Below are 19,707 nucleotides of genomic sequence, written 5' to 3' on the forward strand. Positions count from 1 at the left end.
ACGTAAAGAAAGTTGGTGAATTCTAGTACCTGGGGTCAACTGTGCAGGAAAATGGGGGCTGCGATAGTGAGGTGAGAAAGAGAGTGCAGGCAGGATGGAGCAGTTGGAGAAGGATTTCGGGAGTCATTTGTGATAGGAAAGTCCCAGCAAAAGTGAAAGGTAAGATGTATAAGACAGCAGTGAGACCAGCTGTGATGTATGGATTGGAGACCGTACCCTTAACGAAGAGACAGGAGGCAAAGTTGGAGGTGGCGGAGTTGAAGATGTTAAGGTTTGCGATGGGAGTGACGAGGTTGGACAGGATAAGGAACGAGCACATCAGAGGGACAGCACATGTGGAGAGCTTGGGAATTAAGCTAAGAGAGATGAGACTGAGATGGTATGGGCACATCCTGAGAAGAGATGCAGAGCATGTTGGAAGGAGAATGTTGAGGATGGAGCTGCCAGACAAACGAAAACGAGGAAGGCCAAAGAGGAGATACATGGAGGTGGTGAGAGAGGACATGAAAGTGGCAGGTGTGGTAGAGAAGGATGCAGAAGACAGGGAGCAATGGAGACGAAAGATTGCTCACACTCCCCCCTGCCCCCCCTTCAGCATCTGACATGTCACCTTCACAGTCCCCCCCCCCCCCCCCCCCCCAACACATACATACATACATACATACTCTCAACGTTCATTAACACACTGAACTCAGGGACTGCACATTTCACTTTACCTCGCTCATTTGCACTATTCCGCACTACCTCACCATAATAGCTATTAGTTTATTGTTTATACTGCTTATTTCATGTTTACCTGCTATACCTCAAGTGCCCTTGACTGTTTATTTACACCAATTTACGTGTGTGTGTGTGTGTGTGTGTGTGTGTGTGTGTGTGTGTGTGTGTGTGTTTAGTCTATGTCTAGTTCTTATCTAGAGTGTTTATACTGTTTATACTGTTTGAGTGTTTAGTCTGTCTAGTTCTTATCTAGAGTGTTTATACTGTTTATATAATTTGTTTATGAGTGTTTAGTCTATGTCTAGTTCTTATCTAGTGTTTTACTGTTTATATTGTTTGAGTGTTTAGTCTGTCTAGTTCTTATCTAGTGTTTTACTGTTTATATTGTTTGAGTGTTTAGTCTGTCTAGTTCTAATCTAGAGTGTTTATACTGTTTATATAATTTGTTTATGAGTGTTCAGTCTATGTCTAGTTCTTATCTAGAGTGTTTTTACTGTTTATATTGTTTGAGTGTTTAGTCTATGTCTAGTTCTTATCTAGAGTGTTTTTACTGTTTATATTGTTTGAGTGTTTAGTCTATGTCTAGTTCTTATCTAGAGTGTTTATACTGTTTATATTGTTTGAGTGTTTAGTCTATGTCTAGTTCTTATCTAGAGTGTTTTTACTGTTTATATTGTTTGAGTGTTTAGTCTGTCTAGTTCTTATCTAGAGTGTTTTTACTGTTTATATTGTTTGAGTGTTTAGTCTATGTCTAGTTCTTATCTAGAGTGTTTTTACTGTTTATATTGTTTGAGTGTTTAGTCTATGTCTAGTTCTTATCTAGAGTGTTTTTACTGTTTATATTGTTTGAGTGTTTAGTCTATGTCTAGTTCTTATCTAGAGTGTTTATACTGTTTATACTGTTTGAGTGTTTAGTCTATGTCTAGTTCTTATCTAGAGTGTTTTACTGTTTATATTGTTTGAGTGTTTAGTCTATGTCTAGTTCTTATCTAGAGTGTTTTTACTGTTTATACTGTTTGAGTGTTTAGTCTATGTCTAGTTCTTATCTAGAGTGTTTTACTGTTTATATTGTTTGAGTGTTTAGTCTGTCTAGTTCTTATCTAGAGTGTTTTTACTGTTTATATTGTTTGAGTGTTTAGTCTGTCTAGTTCTTATCTAGAGTGTTTATACTGTTTATATAATTTGTTTATGAGTGTTTAGTCTATGTCTAGTTCTGATCTAGAGTGTTTTACTGTTTATATTGTTTGAGTGTTTAGTCTGTCTAGTTCTTATCTAGAGTGTTTTTACTGTTTATATTGTTTGAGTGTTTATTGTCTATGTCTAGTTCTTAACTAGAGTGTTTTTACTGTTTATATTGTTTGAGTGTTTAGTCTGTCTAGTTCTTATCTAGAGTGTTTTTACTGTTTATATTGTTTGAGTGTTTAGTCTATGTCTAGTTCTTATCTAGAGTGTTTATACTGTTTATATCATTTATGAGTGTTTAGTCTATGTCTAGTTCTTATCTAGAGTGTTTTACTGTTTATATTGTTTGAGTGTTTAGTCTATGTCTAGTTCTTATCTAGAGTGTTTTAACTGTTTATATTGTTTGAAGGGGGCGGCACAGTGGTGTAGTGGTTAGCGCTGTCGCCTCACAGCAAGAAGGTCCGGGTTTGAGTCCCGTGGCCGGCGAGGGCCTTTCTGTGCGGAGTTTGCATGGTGTCCGCGTGGGTTTCCTCCGGGTGCTCCGGTTTCCCCCACAGTCCAAAGACATGCAGGTTAGGTTAACTGGTGACTCTAAATTGACCGTAGGTGTGAATGTGAGTGTGAATGGTTGTCTGTGTCTATGTGTCAGCCCTGTGATGACCTGGCGACTTGTCCAGGGTGTACCCCACCTTTCGCCCGTAGTCAGCTGGGATAGGCTCCAGCTTGCCTGCGACCCTGTAGAACAGGATAAAGCGGCTACAGATAATGAGATGAGTTATTGTTTGAGTGTTTAGTCTAGTTCTTATTTAGAGTGTTTATATTGTTTGAGTGTTTAGTCTATGTCTAGTTCTTATCTAGAGTGTTTATACTGTTTGTTTTTTCAATTATTCTATTTTTATTTATTGCATTGCCTGTTTGCACCGTGGGTCAGAGAGGACTGAAATATCATCTGTGCTGTATGTCGAGCATGTATAGCATATTTGACAATAAAGTTGACTTGACTTGACTTGAAAGATCCACTGTGGCAACCCCTAATCGGGAGCAGCCAGAAGAAGAAGAAGAAGATACATAGGTGCTTCAGAGCTCCTGAGTCAGTCCTGAGCTTGAGTTACTGTGATGTATGAAGAAAAGTATTTTGTATGAGTGAACACAAGTGTATACTACTGTATGTGGTACATATAATGACAATAAAGACCATCTTCCCTTAGTGTCTTCTAAGTACTACTATACTCGGACTACATATCCCATAATCCTCTCTCCAATGACGTGTCAGGATCCCGGAAGAAGCTTGTTGTTTCTAGAAGGGACCTGGGAGCAGCGAGGAGTTTCTATTAGGTCTGTTATCATATTTTGTTTATATATATATATATATATATATATATATATATATATATATATATAAAATTCAAGCATTTTCAGATATTATTATTAATTGCGTGTACTTTTAGGTCGTCTTTTAGCAGTAAAAAGCTAGCTGACGCTATTGGAAACGCAATGCTAAGCTAACAAGGTGGCTATGTGTCATGGTTCATCACTGCTAGCTGTATTTTAGTGTGTTTTGATTCCTTTACTTCAAGTTGAGTTTATACTTAACATTATGTTTTTCTAGTTGCACTTGGGTTTAAATGTAATGCTTGTTTTTAGGTAAACATTTCTGCAAGCTTTACTTAGCTGTCAAATTATTCACAGACTGTATTTGAAGTATAAAACGCCTGGTTTCTGGATTATTATAATGTGTATATGTACAAAAGCATGAATTTCTGTAGCTGACCATCACATGAGTTTGTTGGCATCCCATTTCAAAATCATGGGCATTAATATGGACTTGGCCTCCATTTACAGCTAGAACAGCCTCCACTCTTTTAAGAAGAATAAGCCTTTATTAGTCACATGCACACTCAAGCACAGTGAGATTCATCCTCTGCGTTTAGAGCAGTGAGCAGCTGCGGTATGCTCCAACGCCTGGAGAGCATTTGGGGGTTAGGTGCCTTGCTCAAGGGCTCTTCAGCCATGATACGGAGCGACGGAGAAGTGCTGCTCATTCACTCAACTCCCCTCACATTTTTCTTGCTGGTCTGGGGAATCGAACCGGTGACCCTTTGGGACCAAGGCTGCTTCTCTAACCTTCAGGCCATGGCTGCCCCATGAGAAGACTATGTACCAGACTTTGGAGTATATCTGTGGGAATTTGCGCCCATTCAGGCCGAAAAAAAAGAAAAAAGCATCAGGTACTAGTGTTGGATTTGAAGGCCTGGCTTACAATCCACATTCCAGTTCATCCCAAAGGTGTTTCCTGGGGTTGAGTTCAGGGCTCTGTGCAGGACACTGGAGTTCCTCCACACCAAACTATGGACCTCGCTTTGTGCACAGAATCACACTCAAGTGCCTTTATTTCATACCGGCTAACAGTTTTACAAATATAAATAATAGTATTTTTGTTAGGTACTATATGCCACCCAGAATAACCAGCAGGCTAAACTAAGCTGGGTGGTATTTACAAATGGGTGCTCCCATTAGGGGTTGCGACAGCAGATCTGTTCCACATATTTGATTTGGCATAGGTTTTACACCAGATGCCGTTCCTGACGCAACCCTCCCCAGTCTATCTGGGCTTGGGACCGCACTGGCTTGTGCAACCCCAGTGGTTGAGTATTTTACCTACCTTTGGGGGAAACTGGAGCACTTGGAGGAAGCCCACACAGACAGAACATACAAACTCCATACTGAAAGGCCCCCGTCAGCTGTGAGGTTCGAACCCAGAACCTTCTTGCTGTGAGGCGACAGCGCTTACCAAAATGATCCATTATTACATATCTGTGAGTGGCAAAAGTATGTGAACCTTTGCTTTCAGTATCTGGTGTGACCCCCTTGTGCAGCAATAACTGCAACTAAACGTTTGCGGTAACTGTTGATCAGTCCTGCACACCGGCTTGGAGGAATTTTAGCCCATTCCTCCATACAGAACAACTTCAACTAAGGGATATTGGTGGGTTTCCTCACATGAACTGCTCGCTTCAGGTCCTTCCACAACATTTCGATTGGATTAAGGTCAGGACTTTGACTTGGCCATTCCAAAACATTAATTTTATTCTCCTTTAACCATTCTTTGGTAGAACGACTTGTGTGCTTAGGGTCGTTGTCTTGCTGCATGACCCACCTTCTCTTGAGATTCAGTTCATGGACAGATGTCCTGACATTTTCCTTTAGAATTCGCTGGTATAATTCAGAATTCATTGTTCCATCAATGATGGCAAGCCGTCCTGCCCCAGATGCAGCAAAACAGGCCCAAACCATGATACTACCACCACCATGTTTCACAGATGGGATAAGGTTCTTATGCTGGAATGCAGTGTTTTCCTTTCTCCAAACATAACACTTTTCTCATTGAAACCAAAAAGTTCTATTTTGGTCTCATCCGTCCACAAAACATTTTTCCAATAGCCTTCTGGCTTGTCCACGTGATCTTTAGCAAACTGCAGATGAGCAGCAATGTTCTTTTTGGAGAGCAGTGGTTTTCTCCTTGCAACCCTGCCATGCACACCATTGTTGTTCAGTGTTCTCCTGATGGTGGACTTATGAACATTAACATTAGCCAATGTGAGAGAGGCCTTCAGTTGCTTAGAAGTTCCCCTGGGGTCCTTTGTGACCTCACCGACTATTACACACCTTGCTCTTGGAGTGATCTTTGTTGGTCGACCACTCCTGGGGAGGGTAACAATGGTCTTGAATTTCTTCCATTTGTGCACAGTCTGTCTGACTGTGGATTGGTGGAGTCCAAACTCTTTACAGATGGTTTTGTAACCTTTTCCAGCCTGATGAGCATCAACAACACTTTTTCTGAGGTCCTCAGAATTCTCCTTTGTTCGTGCCATGATACACTTCCACAAACATGTTGTGAAGATCAGACTTTGATAGATCCCTGTTCTTTAAATAAAACAGGGTGCCCACTCACACCAGGGCCCTGTACTACGAAGCGGGTTTTCTGGCTTACCAGGGTAACTTCGAGAGTAACTTGATCACGTGCAGCGTAACTTCCCGATTAACCCATACTACGAAAGTTGGCTATTTTCAAACCGAGGTATGCTGCCATGGCAATTTACGCTGCATCTCAAACCTGCTCGTCTCAGGTTATGTTCTTGGTTAACCCGAGGTTTCCGATTAACCACACCCTTTTTAAACACCACCTCTCCACCGACATTTCCTCTAGAGACAATGCCAGCGTACCTGGATGACCCGTGCGATATCGGAGCGCAGATTAGAGATGGGATTTATGGCTCTTTGATGGGATCCGCATCTTTGTGATCCGTTCTTTGAAAAGAGCCGTTCAAAAGACTGGCTCATTTGGCTCTTTTTAAATATTTATTCAGTTTTAAGAAGACAGCGTCTAAAGAAGCCAGATCCCTCTGCTTAGACAGTGACATCAATATTTCTGGACATACCTTTTATATAAAGCAACCTAGACTTACATTATTGTAACCCCTAAACGCTCATAAATAACCATTACAAAACAACGAGGGCTTCAATGAATGTCCATGCAGAACGGCTTTTCTGTAAAAAAAAAAACACTCAAGAACATAGTTATCAAGAACGCAAGAATATTTTATAGAAAAACACTTGTTTTACAAAAATATTTAAGTCTGAGATACAAAATAGATACAACTACAATAAATATAACACAAGAACTAGTTATCACACAAGAACATTTTAATAGAAAAAAACAAACTTTCTATATTAAAAATATTGAAATTGTAACAAAAATAGATACAACTAAACAGTCAGATAAATAGATAAAGTTATAACAAGAACACTAGATTATTTTAATAGGAAAAAACAAATTATTAATGCAAAAAATATATTAGAAAAATAGATACAAACAGACAAACAGATAAATAAAATACACAAAAATAGAACAAACAAAATGACGATAGAATAAATTAAATGAACGTCCGTGCAAAGTAGTTTTCCCACAATATTATCATTAATATCACACAACTACATTATAAACTATATACAAAACAATTTGAACTATTAGCCAAACAGATAAAACTTGAATAAATAAAAGGCAAATGAATGCTTGCTTGCACGCGCACACACTTACCATTATGAATGATGTTTTTATATTTCATTTTCACCTGTTGCCAGGTGCGTTTGGCACTGCTGTTGCCTCTGAAATGTTCACAGGACATACACCAACTTAGTCAAAGGGACTGAACAGTCAGTCAGTCATCCTAATTCATGTGACTCTGTGCACATATCAGCTTCAGTAGGCGACTCCATGAATTTACCATACCAAATTTTATTCAGGATTTTTCGGACATTAAACAAGCTATATATGACTGGGGCCACGTCGAAGGACCATTTTCTGTGACTTGTGATTGATCATGAAGCTTTCTCTCATCCTATACTTCTGTTCTGGAACATGTAGAAGGGAGAATGTACTTGTGCATTTACCCGATCGGCAATTCGTTGCCAACATGCTTGCCGCTCCTTATTGGCAGCCGCTGTGTTAGATTTTGCTCTTAATGTTGTTTTGAACTCCTCGTAGCTTTGCATTATGACGGCGCATTCTTCCTCCGTGAAGCACGGCGACCGTGCCATTGTGAACAGTGGTGATTTGCGCTGATAACCTCCCCTTTAACGTGAACGCGCATTAACCCTGATTAGGTTAACACAGGTTCAACAAATCAACTTCATAACTGGCGTCGTAGTACCGTTTAACCCCAAACAAGATAACCAGGTTTTGTCAACCCTGGTTTAGCGGGGGAACCCTGGGTTACTTCTGGGTAGGTTAACCTCCGTTCGTAGTACAGGGCCCTGATTGTCATCCCATTGATTGAAAACACCTGACTCTAATTTCACCTTCAAGTGAACTGCTAATCCTAGAGGTTCACATACTTTTGCCACTCACAGATATGTAATACTGGATCATTTTCCTCAATAAATAAATGACCAAGTATAATATTTTTGTCTCATTTGTTTAACTGGGTTCTCTTGATCTACTTTTAGGACTTGTGTGAAAATCTGATGATGTTTTAGGTCATATTTATGCAGAAATATAGAAAATTCTAAAGGGTTCACAAACTTTCAAGCACCACTGTAAGTAATTGACATTGCTGATAGTTTTGATACCTATGCTGACTGGGAGTGTATTCTTTTAAAAAACTGTCCAGGAAGAATCGAGCTATCGATGGAGGGTGATCCTAAGACGTTGGCTGCCATGGCTGATTCTTTGAAGGTCTCAGACCCAGGAGGACATCCAGATGGCCAGAGCACTAGAATGCAGGATGAGGACTGTTTTTATGACTGTGAGGAGACCTTTCATGCAGAGAGAACGTCACCGGCCATAAATCAAACAGAGATGACCCACAGTGAAGGGACAGTGAATGGATTACAGACAGAATCCAATAGAAATCCTGACACGGGTGAAGAATCAGCACAGGCTTCTAATCCGTTTGAAGGAAATGCTGCTACAAGGGGACATGAGCCACCGGAGAAAGATGGAGTGCTGGGAGAAGAAGAGTATGAAAGGATTGAAGAGGAAGACGAAAGGAAGAAGGATACGGACTCGGAATTCAAGGAGGAGGCAACAAAGCCTAGTGAGTATGATGACGAGTATTTACGAGAAGCAGAGAAAAACCTGACGGAGGAAGAGAAAGAGGTGAGCATCGCATCCTTTACACTAAATGCATTTATATGGATATGTTCATTATTGGAGTGGTCTTTGAAACAGAATGCCAGGATGTCTTCAACTGGCTTAACGCTGCTGTTGGATTTTAATAATCCCATCTGGACATTTGGAATTTAGCCAAATACGAGGTTAATTGAGTGCATGTACCGTAGATGCACAAGTATAGGAGTACAAAAGGGAATGATATTAGAGATGGAGGAAAAAAAGCTTGTGGCTATATTTAAATCCAAACAGAGGAAGCTGGAGCAATCAGTGTGATTTTATAACTAACTTAAAACTTTTAGAACTCGGTCCCACAACACCAATAACTATAATTATACCTATAACTACAGCTATGACTATACCAATGCCTGAATTTAGCTCCAGTCTGGAGCAGTCACACCACAACTATAATATCACTTGGTGCTGCCACTCAGGGAAATAAATGCATGCAACTTAGGAATAGTCATGGAAGTCTTTTCCAAGTACAGGTAGTCGTCGACTTACGACTGCGTTTGGTTACGACTGACCGGTCGTAAACCGATCTGGTCGTAAGTCGGCCTATGTTAAATGAACGTAAGTGTATTGTGATGTGTAATGATATTGTAATCATCTTAAAGTCTTATTTTATCAACATTTTCTTATTTCATTATTTGGTTTAAGTCAAACACTGCATACTATAGCCTGGGAAATCCCATGCTGCTTTGCACAATCGTTCCGATCTGAAAAGACAGCATGGAAACTATGGTCTAAAGGCTCGCCTGAGTTAGGGAGCCAATCAGACAGTGGGGAGGGGTGGGAAGACGGTGACGCGTACTACTCGACAAACGGAAACTTGTAGTTTATTTGGGACTGTTTACGGATCACATTTAACATGGCGGCGAGCGATACGAACCAAACTTTCGATCAAGCTTTAGACACTGTTCTGAATAGTTTAGAGCAGTAATCGTTCGGTGCCATTGTTTTCCTATTTTTGTTTTGCCTTCTCTTCTTCGTCGCTCTAACTACGTCGCCGGGTACAACTGCCATGATTGGCCATGGGCTACGTATACGCCAAATGATAGACATTCGCAACATCCAATAAACGGCCGTTGACAATCGTAAACCACATCTCCCCTACGAGAAATTCAATAGGCGGATTCCAGACCATATTTCACTTGTGATATGGTCTGGTGATAGCCAGACTATGCATACTACACTGCGTACAGTACAATTCGTTGAATATGTGCAAAACAAAAAAATACGAAATACAGGTGTGAAAAATAGAAAACATTTTAGTTTGAAACATACCAAAATACAAATGTAAAACATAGCAAAATACAAAACTTAGTGACCGCTGGCATCACTGGTGCTTGGCTGCGGGTCGTCTACGTCATCATCAGCTGTTGCAGCGCTCGGGCTGGCGGGAGCATTTGCTCGTTTCATGAACCAGGAGCTGGGGCGGAAACTGTATGACGGAGTGTGCGAGGGAGCGCGAGAGAGACTGCGCATGTGCCTGGAGCTGGGGCGGAAACTGTCATACGCTCAGCTGGGAAACACTTGCCCGTCTTAATCAGACGGTCGTAAAGTCGATCGGTCGTAAGTCGCATAGGTCGTAAGTCGACGACTACCTGTAGTAGCGCATTATTCCGGGTCATACTGTACAGCTTGGACTTCAAAACAACCCATGCACACACTCCAGTGGTTGACAAAATACAGACAGGTCACGGACTACGGAAATATAATAAATAAAAAAAGGATACAAAATGCAGAGTGGTTATGGATTTTAATACGGGTGCTAATAATTTACGGATTGGTCACGGACGTTTCGGTATATTACAGATCGGTTCCCGATTCCATACGGATGATGCATCACGGATGAAAAATGAAGAAGTCTAAAACAATTAAATGTTTGGACTGCCGAAGTCCATAATGAAAATCTCTTACCTGCATTTATATGTTTACTTTATTAATTCGCTATTGATATTTCACGGAAAATATCACATATCCGTGAATACAAGAGCCGTACTTTGTTTAATATTTTTTATTTTCCGTGAATCTGTATTCCATGACTTCATGATGCAACAAGGATGTACAAAGATGTCCGGGAAAAATAGCACGTGCTCAGACAATGTCACATGTAAACAGTTACCTGATTGGTCAGATGTTTTATCGGATCAGGTCCAAGCCTGGAAAAATTGCTCCAGAAGCAACCTCACTGATACGGATAAACTATAGGCTATACCGTAGGTATCGTTATCAGTCTGGTGTGAGCACCAACCACATAAACTGCAGGGGACTGATTTATTTATAGTTATCGTTATAGTTTTTTTTTTTTATAGTTCTAGTTATCGGTATTGTGGGACCGGGCCTTTAAGTTTACCTGTAATAACAATGTGAGAACAGCTGCCAGTAACTGCAAAGCTGTTGTTTTTCAGTGACTTTCTAAAAATGTGTAGCTTTTAAAATATTAAAAGTGTATTCAGATATTAATAATGATCTCGGTGGTTTTGACCATGGCATGGTTGTTGCTGCCAGATGGACTGAATTGGGTATTTCAGTATCTGTTGATCTCCTGGGACTTTTCTGGGTGGCCGTTCTGTTGGCAGAAGCACCTTGTTGATAAGAGAGGCCGGATTGAACTAGTGTGCACTGACAGGAAAGTCATGGTGGAGTTACGGTCACACTGCAGCTTGCGATGCTTTGCGATGGGTTATCGATGAAAATGAGGCGTTTTGGGTGACGATGCATGGTGATATACAGGCGAGCTAAAAGTTGTGGTCACACAGCAGACGAACACTTGGCCTTTGCACGCTCGAGCAGCCGCGCTCGCTCACAGGACCCAGTCATTATGGGAAACACCTGATGCTGATCTGAGTGCAATCAGCATGCGCACGTAAGGACACAGAGGCTTTGTGAAGTATTGTTATCACGGTCACGTTTGTTTCTAGCCATGTTTATGACTCTGCTTTCTGTTTCGCTTTTGGTTTCGTTTGTGTTGTTACTCTGACCTTGCCTCACGTTTTGTTTTTGTAAATATCACGCCTGCTAATAAACACTCTTCCTGCACTTAGAGCCGTCTACTGCCGCATACCTGACAGGAGACTTTGCAAAGTCTCTGAAAACAGCGTCCTTATGTATATGCACGTGCTGATTGCACTCAAATCAGCATCAGGTGTTTCCCGTAGCGACTGGGTCCCAAGAGCGCACACAATGTGCTCCGAAGGATCCCTGAATGTCTTTTGAAGTCTCGGCGAAGGTTAGGCGATGCCAAGCCACTGTGTTGACGAGGCTCCCTACGAGAATCGGGGACACGGATTCGAGACAAATACATCTCAAGAGGCTTGGTGAAGGTTCCCCGAGCTTCGGGAAGTATTCCCAAACCCATCTGTGAGTATTCACCGCTTAGTTTGCCAATGAAAATTTCAATGCATGCACTGATGTTTTTGGAGACACACCAAAAACAACTCCTGAAGCTCGGAGAACATTCACTGTGCATCGCACGGTTGGTAGCAGTTTTTCATCAGCAAGTATTCGCAAACCCATAGCAAGTTGTAGTTTGACCAGGGTCTAAGGTACATAATCACTCTTTACAGCCATGGTGAGCAGAAAAGCATCTCAAAGTGAATGAACAGACTGGCCAGATTGGAAAAAAAAACAAGCGATGTCTTTCTGTTCTTTAGCTGGGTGAGCCTGTGCCCAGTGTAGCCTCAGATTCCTGTTCTTGGCTGACAGGAGTGGATCACGGTATGGTTTGAGGTCTGCAGTTGTAGCCCATCGACCTTAAAGTGCATATTCTGGACCAATTTCGTGTTTTTTTTTTTATATGAAAGTACAACCCCGATTCCAAAAAAGTTGGGACAAAGTACAAATTGTAAATAAAAACGGAATGCAATAATTTACAAATCTCAAAAACTGATATTGTATTCACAATAGAACATAGACAACATATCAAATGTCGAAAGTGAGACATTTTGAAATTTCATGCCAAATATTGGCTCATTTGAAATTTCATGACAGCAACACATCTCAAAAAAGTTGGGACAGGGGCAATAAGAGGCTGGAAAAGTTAAAGGTACAAAAAAGGAACAGCTGGAGGACCAAATTGCAACTCATTAGGTCAATTGGCAATAGGTCATTAACATGACTGGGTATAAAAAGAGCATCTTGGAGTGGCAGCGGCTCTCAGAAGTAAAGATGGGAAGAGGATCACCAATCCCCCTAATTCTGCGCCGACAAATAGTGGAGCAATATCAGAAAGGAGTTTGACAGTGTAAAATTGCAGAGTTTGAACATATCATCATCTACAGTGCATAATATCATCAAAAGATTCAGAGAATCTGGAAGAATCTCTGTGCGTAAGGGTCAAGGCCGGAAAACCATACTGGGTGCCCGTGATCTTCGGGCCCTTAGACGGCACTGCATCACATACAGGCATGCTTCTGTATTGGAAATCACAAAATGGGCTCAGGAATATTTCCAGAGAACATTATCTGTGAACACAATTCACCGTGCCATCCACTGTTGCCAGTTAAAACTCTATAGTTCAAAGAAGAAGCCGTATCTAAACATGATCCAGAAGCGCAGACGTCTTCTCTGGGCCAAGGCTCATTTAAAATGGACTGTGGCAAAGTGGAAAACTGTTCTGTGGTCAGACGAATCAAAATTTGAAGTTCTTTATGGAAATCAGGGACGCCGTGTCATTCGGACTAAAGAGGAGAAGGACGACCCAAGTTGTTATCAGCGCTCAGTTCAGAAGCCTGCATCTCTGATGGTATGGGGTTGCATTAGTGCGTGTGGCATGGGCAGCTTACACATCTGGAAAGACACCATCAATGCTGAAAGGTATATCCAGGTTCTAGAGCAACATATGCTCCCATCCAGACGACGTCTCTTTCAGGGAAGACCTTGCATTTTCCAACATGACAATGCCAAACCACATACTGCATCAATTACAGCATCATGGCAGCGTAGAAGAAGGGTCCGGGTACTGAACTGGCCAGCCTGCAGTCCAGATCTTTCACCCACAGAAAACATTTGGCGCATCATAAAACGGAAGATACGACAAAAAAGACCTAAGACAGTTGAGCAACTAGAATCCTACATTAGACAAGAATGGGTTAACATTCCTATCCCTAAACTTGAGCAACTTGTCTCCTCAGTCCCCAGACGTTTACAGACTGTTGTAAAGAGAAAAGGGGATGTCTCACAGTGGTAAACATGGCCTTGTCCCAACTTTTTTGAGATGTGTTGTTGTCATGAAATTTAAAATCACCTAATTTTTCTCTTTAAATGATACATTTTCTCAGTTTAAACATTTGATATGTCATCTATGTTCTATTCTGAATAAAATATGGAATTTTGAAACTTCCACATCATTGCATTCCGTTTTTATTTACAATTTGTACTTTGTCCCAACTTTTTTGGAATTGGAATTGTATGTCCCTTTACACACTCATCCAGAAGGGTAATTTTGCACAAGGCCATCTGTCTACAGCAGAAAAAAAATAAAATAACAAAACGTGTCTGGAAAAATCCCAAGGGAGTCTGGAGCCAGATTCATGACGTTATCTGCAGAAGCGCCAGCAGGCTGCGAGAGCTTTGCACGGTTTCAGTGCACAGCCTGTGTACACCAAGCGCTCCCATTTCTCTCTCATTGTCCGGTCTTTTGGGAAACGATGAGTACTAATCCCATCAAGGTTGGTGTTGCTACACTCTCCTACGATACATCTGTTAACCATTTTAATAATTATGCGATAACGTTGAAGAAATTTGCAGAAAACCACCAGGTCGTTTTCTCATAAACAAACCAGCGCTGACGTAGGATTCAGACGGGGGCGTCCCGCACGTGACGTCACGAAAATCAATGTTTGCCGGGAAATCCAAATGCCAGGTTTTTTCCGAGGCGGACCAATTCGCCTCAAATGGCTTGATTTCAACTGAATTTTTCTGGTATTGCGCAAGGTAAACAAATTGCACAAAATGCAGAATGTTACAGATATTTGACCAAAGTTTAATATAAAATAGGAGAATTACATTGATCTTGCTCCTGAATTTACCCGTGATATGCACTTTAAGGTTTGATATTTGGAACAGTCTGAGATGCTTTTCTGCTCACCGTGGTTGTATAGCGTGATTATTTGAGTTACCATAGCCTTCCTGACAGCTTGAACCAGTTTGGCCCGTTCTCTGGCTGGTGTTCAGTGAAATTCAGATTCTAATTTTTCTCACAGCATGCACCAAGAGTCTTTGCCATAATTATTGCCAAAAGTGGAACATTTTTATTTTGTATGCGTGAGTAGACTAATTATTGTAAATGTGACACTTTTTTTTTTTCTCGTTCATGTTATAGAGCAGAAAAGTCGAGAGCATGGCACTGAAAGAAAAGGGCAACGCACAGTTTAAGAACCGGGGTGAGAAGAAATTTTTTTTTCTTTTCTATTTCTCACCACATGCAGCAACACATCATTTTTCTTCAACATGAACTTAAAACATCTGTACAGTGCAACAGTAACGATTCGATTAACTACACTCTCTGTGTAAAGATATCAAGGTAAATTCTAATGTTCTGTATTTGCTGATGTTCACAGAGTATGTCGAGGCTCAGAAATCGTACACTGATGCACTGGCAGTCTGTCCTGTGTGTTACAGCAAGCAGCGGTCCATCCTCTTCTCGAACCGAGCTGCAGCACGGATGCACCTGGTACACTTTTATACAAATATATGTATGAGTGAATCAGATGAAAGCCAATGAAAAATCATTTACTCCTGACTCAGTATTACTCTCGAATAGGGATGTTAACCGATGACCGTTTGACCGGTGGTTGACTAAATCAACGTCAACCGGTTAATTTTTTTTTTGGTTGTCGGTGAAAAAAAAAAAAATCAATCGTTTTGAAGCTGCCGATTTTGGAGCGGAGAACCTGCAATTCTGTGTTGTAAACGCTTGGGGCATGCCATGCGGTGTAAGGACGATAGCTGACAAATCAGAAACACCCATTCAGTCATGTCCCACCCTCCCACCCCAGTTAAAGACAGCTGACAAATCAGAAACACCCATTCAGTCATGTCCCGCCCCAGTTAAAGACAGCTGACAAATCAGAAACACCCATTCAGTCATGTCCCACCCCAGTTGAACACAGCTGCCACTCGGCGAAAGAAAAAAAGTGTAGACACAGGCTTTTTAGCTTACAAATTACTATTGTTTTTTTTTTTTAATTATTATTAGAAGGCACATTGAGTTTAGTCCTGCCTTGGCCAGTGCATTCTGAAAGTATGCTTCGGTCTGTAGCCAACAATGCATGTTATTGCAGATCATAATCTCTCCACACAAACTAAAGGCGCAGATGCCGAATTTTTGACAGCTGAATCATGGACTGTAACAGCATTTGCTTATGTAGTAATTTTAATACAGAATTTACTCTGATGAAATTATTCAGACACTCCAACGCCCCCCCCCCCCCCCCCACCCCCCCCAAAAAAAATCGGATCTGCACGAGCCATGAAAAAGGCGCGCCGTTTGCATCCCTGTTAAACTCATAGGTTAACCAACTTTAACCGGCTAATGAGGCTCGGTGGTCGGTCAAGATTTTTTTTAGTTTTCGCCATCCCTACTCTCGAATGAACAGTTTTAGCTTGGAACATCATTATAAATGGGCTTTTGATAATGTTGACTTTTGATAAAGTGTCTTGTAAAAAGAGGAACCGTGATTCAAGCGAATTCAGAGTTAAATTTGTGAAATGAAAATATATATAGTACATCATCTCCTTATTGTCAATTCGTTGTTTTCTATTAGGAAGAGAAAACGGATGCCATCAGTGACTGCACTAAAGGTATAACTTTTTATTTTCTTCTCAAAATGTGTTTTGTATATGGCTGGATAATATAAATTGCATGCTTTTTTTAATATATAGCTGGTTTCTTTAGTAATTAGTAACAATTACAAACTGTACAAATTTAAAGCTGCTGATGAGATAAATTAGTTTGCACTCGCAGCACTGGGGTAAATTGTTACTCTCATTCAGGATTTTTCTACTTTCTTTTTCTTCTTATTATTATTATCCTAACGTTTTTTAGGATGCTATTTCTCCCTCAGTTTTCAACCAATCATCAAATTTCACATGAAGAATACCTCTGGGCTGAATTACATTGCTATGACTTTTGGTGCTGATCTGGATCACCAAACCAAAGTGATCCATGAAAAACGGGATTTTTTTCCTCACTAAGCATCATTCTGTATCTCTTACCGTTCCGGATCTATAGGGTACGGTGACCAGACGTGCCAGTTCGTAAGCGCTAACGCAAATCACTGTGACTTTAGTCACAGTATCTGTCTAGTTTCGTATTGGCTCTTCACACTCAGATGTTTTTTGTTTTTGCTTTTCCTTCTTTTAGTTTAAAGACACAATCGTCAAATTTCTTAATTTTTAATTTAACCTGGATGTTATGTGGCCTTATCACAAGTGTATTATGTAGCTGAGAAATCCCATTACATTACTGACATTTACTTGTAGTAAATGCTGTGATCCAAAGCAATATACCGTACAACATACCCAACTTAACTTAACTGCTTGGGGAGCAGTTCAGGGTTAGGTGCCTTGCTCAGAGGCACTTCAGCCATTCAGGGAATCAAACCAGTGACCTTTTGGTCCCAGAGCTGCTTCTCTAACTATTAGGCCATGGCTTCTCCATTTGGAAAACTGATTTCTGGGCTGGAAAGCTTGTTTGTGTTTGGATATGACTCCTGTAGGTCATTTTATAGACACTCTACAGGCCACCATGGATCCTGTGGGCGGAGCACTGTGAACATGGGCGGGAATGGGAAGTTAATAATAATAATAATAATAATAATAATAATAATAATGTTGAATCCACCTACTTAAAGCAACACTAGGTAGGAATTTTACCTGAAAATATCAGCTTCAAAATCATTTTAATGGAACATTGACTTATAATAGGGAGAATGGATTGTCTTTCATTCCGAGTTCGCCGGTTATAGCACGATGCACCTCTGATGGAGCGTTCCTGAGACATCTCACAAGAACTGCAGAATGCTTTACGGCACTCCAGTTAATTTCCAAAATTGGCCAGTAGCACTACCCAGAAAAATACACTCAATTGATATTCTCATTATGGCAGTCAAGGTGAAGAGGCCAAAGAAACTGCTGTGGAGGAAGCCAGGAAGAGAAAAAGAGAGAGGAACCGTAAGAGACCAGACAAGAGTAAATCTTGGACTGGATTTTATTCATTGCCGAGAGCTAAGATTGATAAAACGCTGTGAGACAGACTCTGAGCTGGGTTCTGTTGAACTAGTAAGCAATATCACATTAGCTGCCTCGGTTGTGTTGTGTTGTGTTGTACTTGCTTGATGTTAGCAAAGTTGTCGACTCGCTAGCTTTTGATCATAAGCCAAGTCGTCCATTTCGACAAAGGTTGCTACATCTTGAGATGATGTTAGAAAATTTGCGAAATAACTTTCGGACATGGTACTGATAATAATTGCTCTTGTGTTGGTTGCTGTTTACATCATTTTATGTCAGGGACATCCAGATTTTCTAAGTTTGATTTAGTTGACTAGCTGTTTGTCTGTTAGCATCCCCCAGCATTAGATATGTCGGTGTTGGTATGGTTCTGGTTATGTTAGATCAGTACGCTACTATTCCAATTTGTGTGCAAACTTTGACTTGCAGCAAGCAAAAAAAAACCCCAAATCTCTGAGCATGCATGTTTACTTCAAGACAAGTCGTGATCTGTCTCATGGATAACAGGAAAACAACAATCTGACAGCAGAGTCTACATCTCTGCCAGTGTTATTTATGAAATCGCACAGCATAGGCTGTAACCTTAGTGTTATCCCCGTCTCGTGGAGATTTGTAGTTTTTCTGGATGACAAAAGTCATCGAACCTCAGTCCCATCTTAGGCGAACATGCGGCTAAATAAGACCCCGTCCACACGTAGCCGGGTATCTGCTAAATCGAAGATATTTTTCTACGTTTTGGCCTGTCATCCACATGAAAACACATCAAAAACGAATATTTAAAAAAACTCCGGGCAAAGTGAAGATTTTTGAAAACTCCGTGTATGCCTTTTCGTGTGGACAGAGATAACCGGAGGTTTGCGTTTTAGAACGTCACAATCTGCGCCAAAAAAATGACAACAAATCTGCCCTGACGTCAAACGTGCAACCTTTGTTTACTGCAGAAGCCAGATTAAGCATGGACTTAAGCTAGCCGCACACTACGGCGATCCACGCGGTACCGAACCGACCCATTTCAGAGCCGACTCCCGACAGGGCATGCACATATCCCCCGACTGTTGACGAGTGCAGTCGCGATTGAAGCGACACGTGACAACTTAATAGCTTTGTGATTGGCTATTGGATATAGTTACTGTTAAATCCAACACTTGAAGATGCTACAGGCTGAATTACAAATGACACAACATGGAATATGTAGCGCACTATCTAGGCTGCATGAGCTATTATTCCCAACCTTAAATAGTGCACTTATATAGGGGAGTTAAAGCGATTTGGAATTCAGCCACACAACTTGAGCAGAGTGGCTTTCCAGCCCACTGTGTCTATGGATAAAGCTTCAGTCTATGGAATTACAGTATATACCTGCATTAGGTGCTACCAACACGTATTTCTCACGCTAGAAATTGTGTTTAATGATGTCACGTGTTATATGCGAAAGATATGATTGGCTATTGCTAGCGACTCTCGCCGATCAGTCTGGCTCCTGATTAGTTTTTCGAATCGGCTGTGAGATGAGTCGGTACCATCGAAAACTAGTCTTTACGCCTGACTCGCGACTTCAGTTGGCTCGGTACGCTGAAAATCGGCGTAGTGTGCGGCTAGCTAAAGAGTAATGGATCGGAGTAGTGCCTTGAAAGTGTTAATTATTGTGCAGGTGCTATTTACATGTTTAATTTTAGAAGCCCAACTACTGCTCCAAGAGCACAGGCGATGTGATTAGGGGGTCGGATTTGGGGAAATAACCATCTACAGGTTTGGAATGCTTATGAATGTGATTGAAAACGCAGATGTTCGGTTATGTGTGGAAGGGATTTTTTTCGAAGACGAGGTGGTGTGGATAAAACATTTTTATAAACGGAGGAGGGGGAAATGTTCGGTTTTAAAAATACCCGGCTACGTGT

General features: G+C 41.0%; 1 protein-coding gene across 1 annotated transcript in view; it reads left to right on the forward strand.

The window, feature by feature from the left end:
• Positions 1 to 3,166: 3,166 nt before the first annotated feature.
• The window catches only part of ttc1 (tetratricopeptide repeat domain 1), a 62,032-nt gene continuing 45,491 nt past the window's right edge, over positions 3,167 to 19,707 (forward strand). Inside the window, exons 1-5 of the mRNA XM_060936262.1 lie at positions 3,167 to 3,237; positions 8,073 to 8,560; positions 14,901 to 14,961; positions 15,139 to 15,251; positions 16,345 to 16,381. Of these exons, the coding sequence (XP_060792245.1) occupies positions 8,090 to 8,560; positions 14,901 to 14,961; positions 15,139 to 15,251; positions 16,345 to 16,381 (682 nt within the window). The 5' untranslated portion in view covers positions 3,167 to 3,237; positions 8,073 to 8,089. The remainder of the gene's footprint in view (positions 3,238 to 8,072; positions 8,561 to 14,900; positions 14,962 to 15,138; positions 15,252 to 16,344; positions 16,382 to 19,707) is intronic.

The sequence above is a fragment of the Neoarius graeffei genome, chromosome 12 (assembly GCF_027579695.1).
Source record: "Neoarius graeffei isolate fNeoGra1 chromosome 12, fNeoGra1.pri, whole genome shotgun sequence".
Lineage (NCBI taxonomy): Eukaryota > Metazoa > Chordata > Actinopteri > Siluriformes > Ariidae > Neoarius > Neoarius graeffei.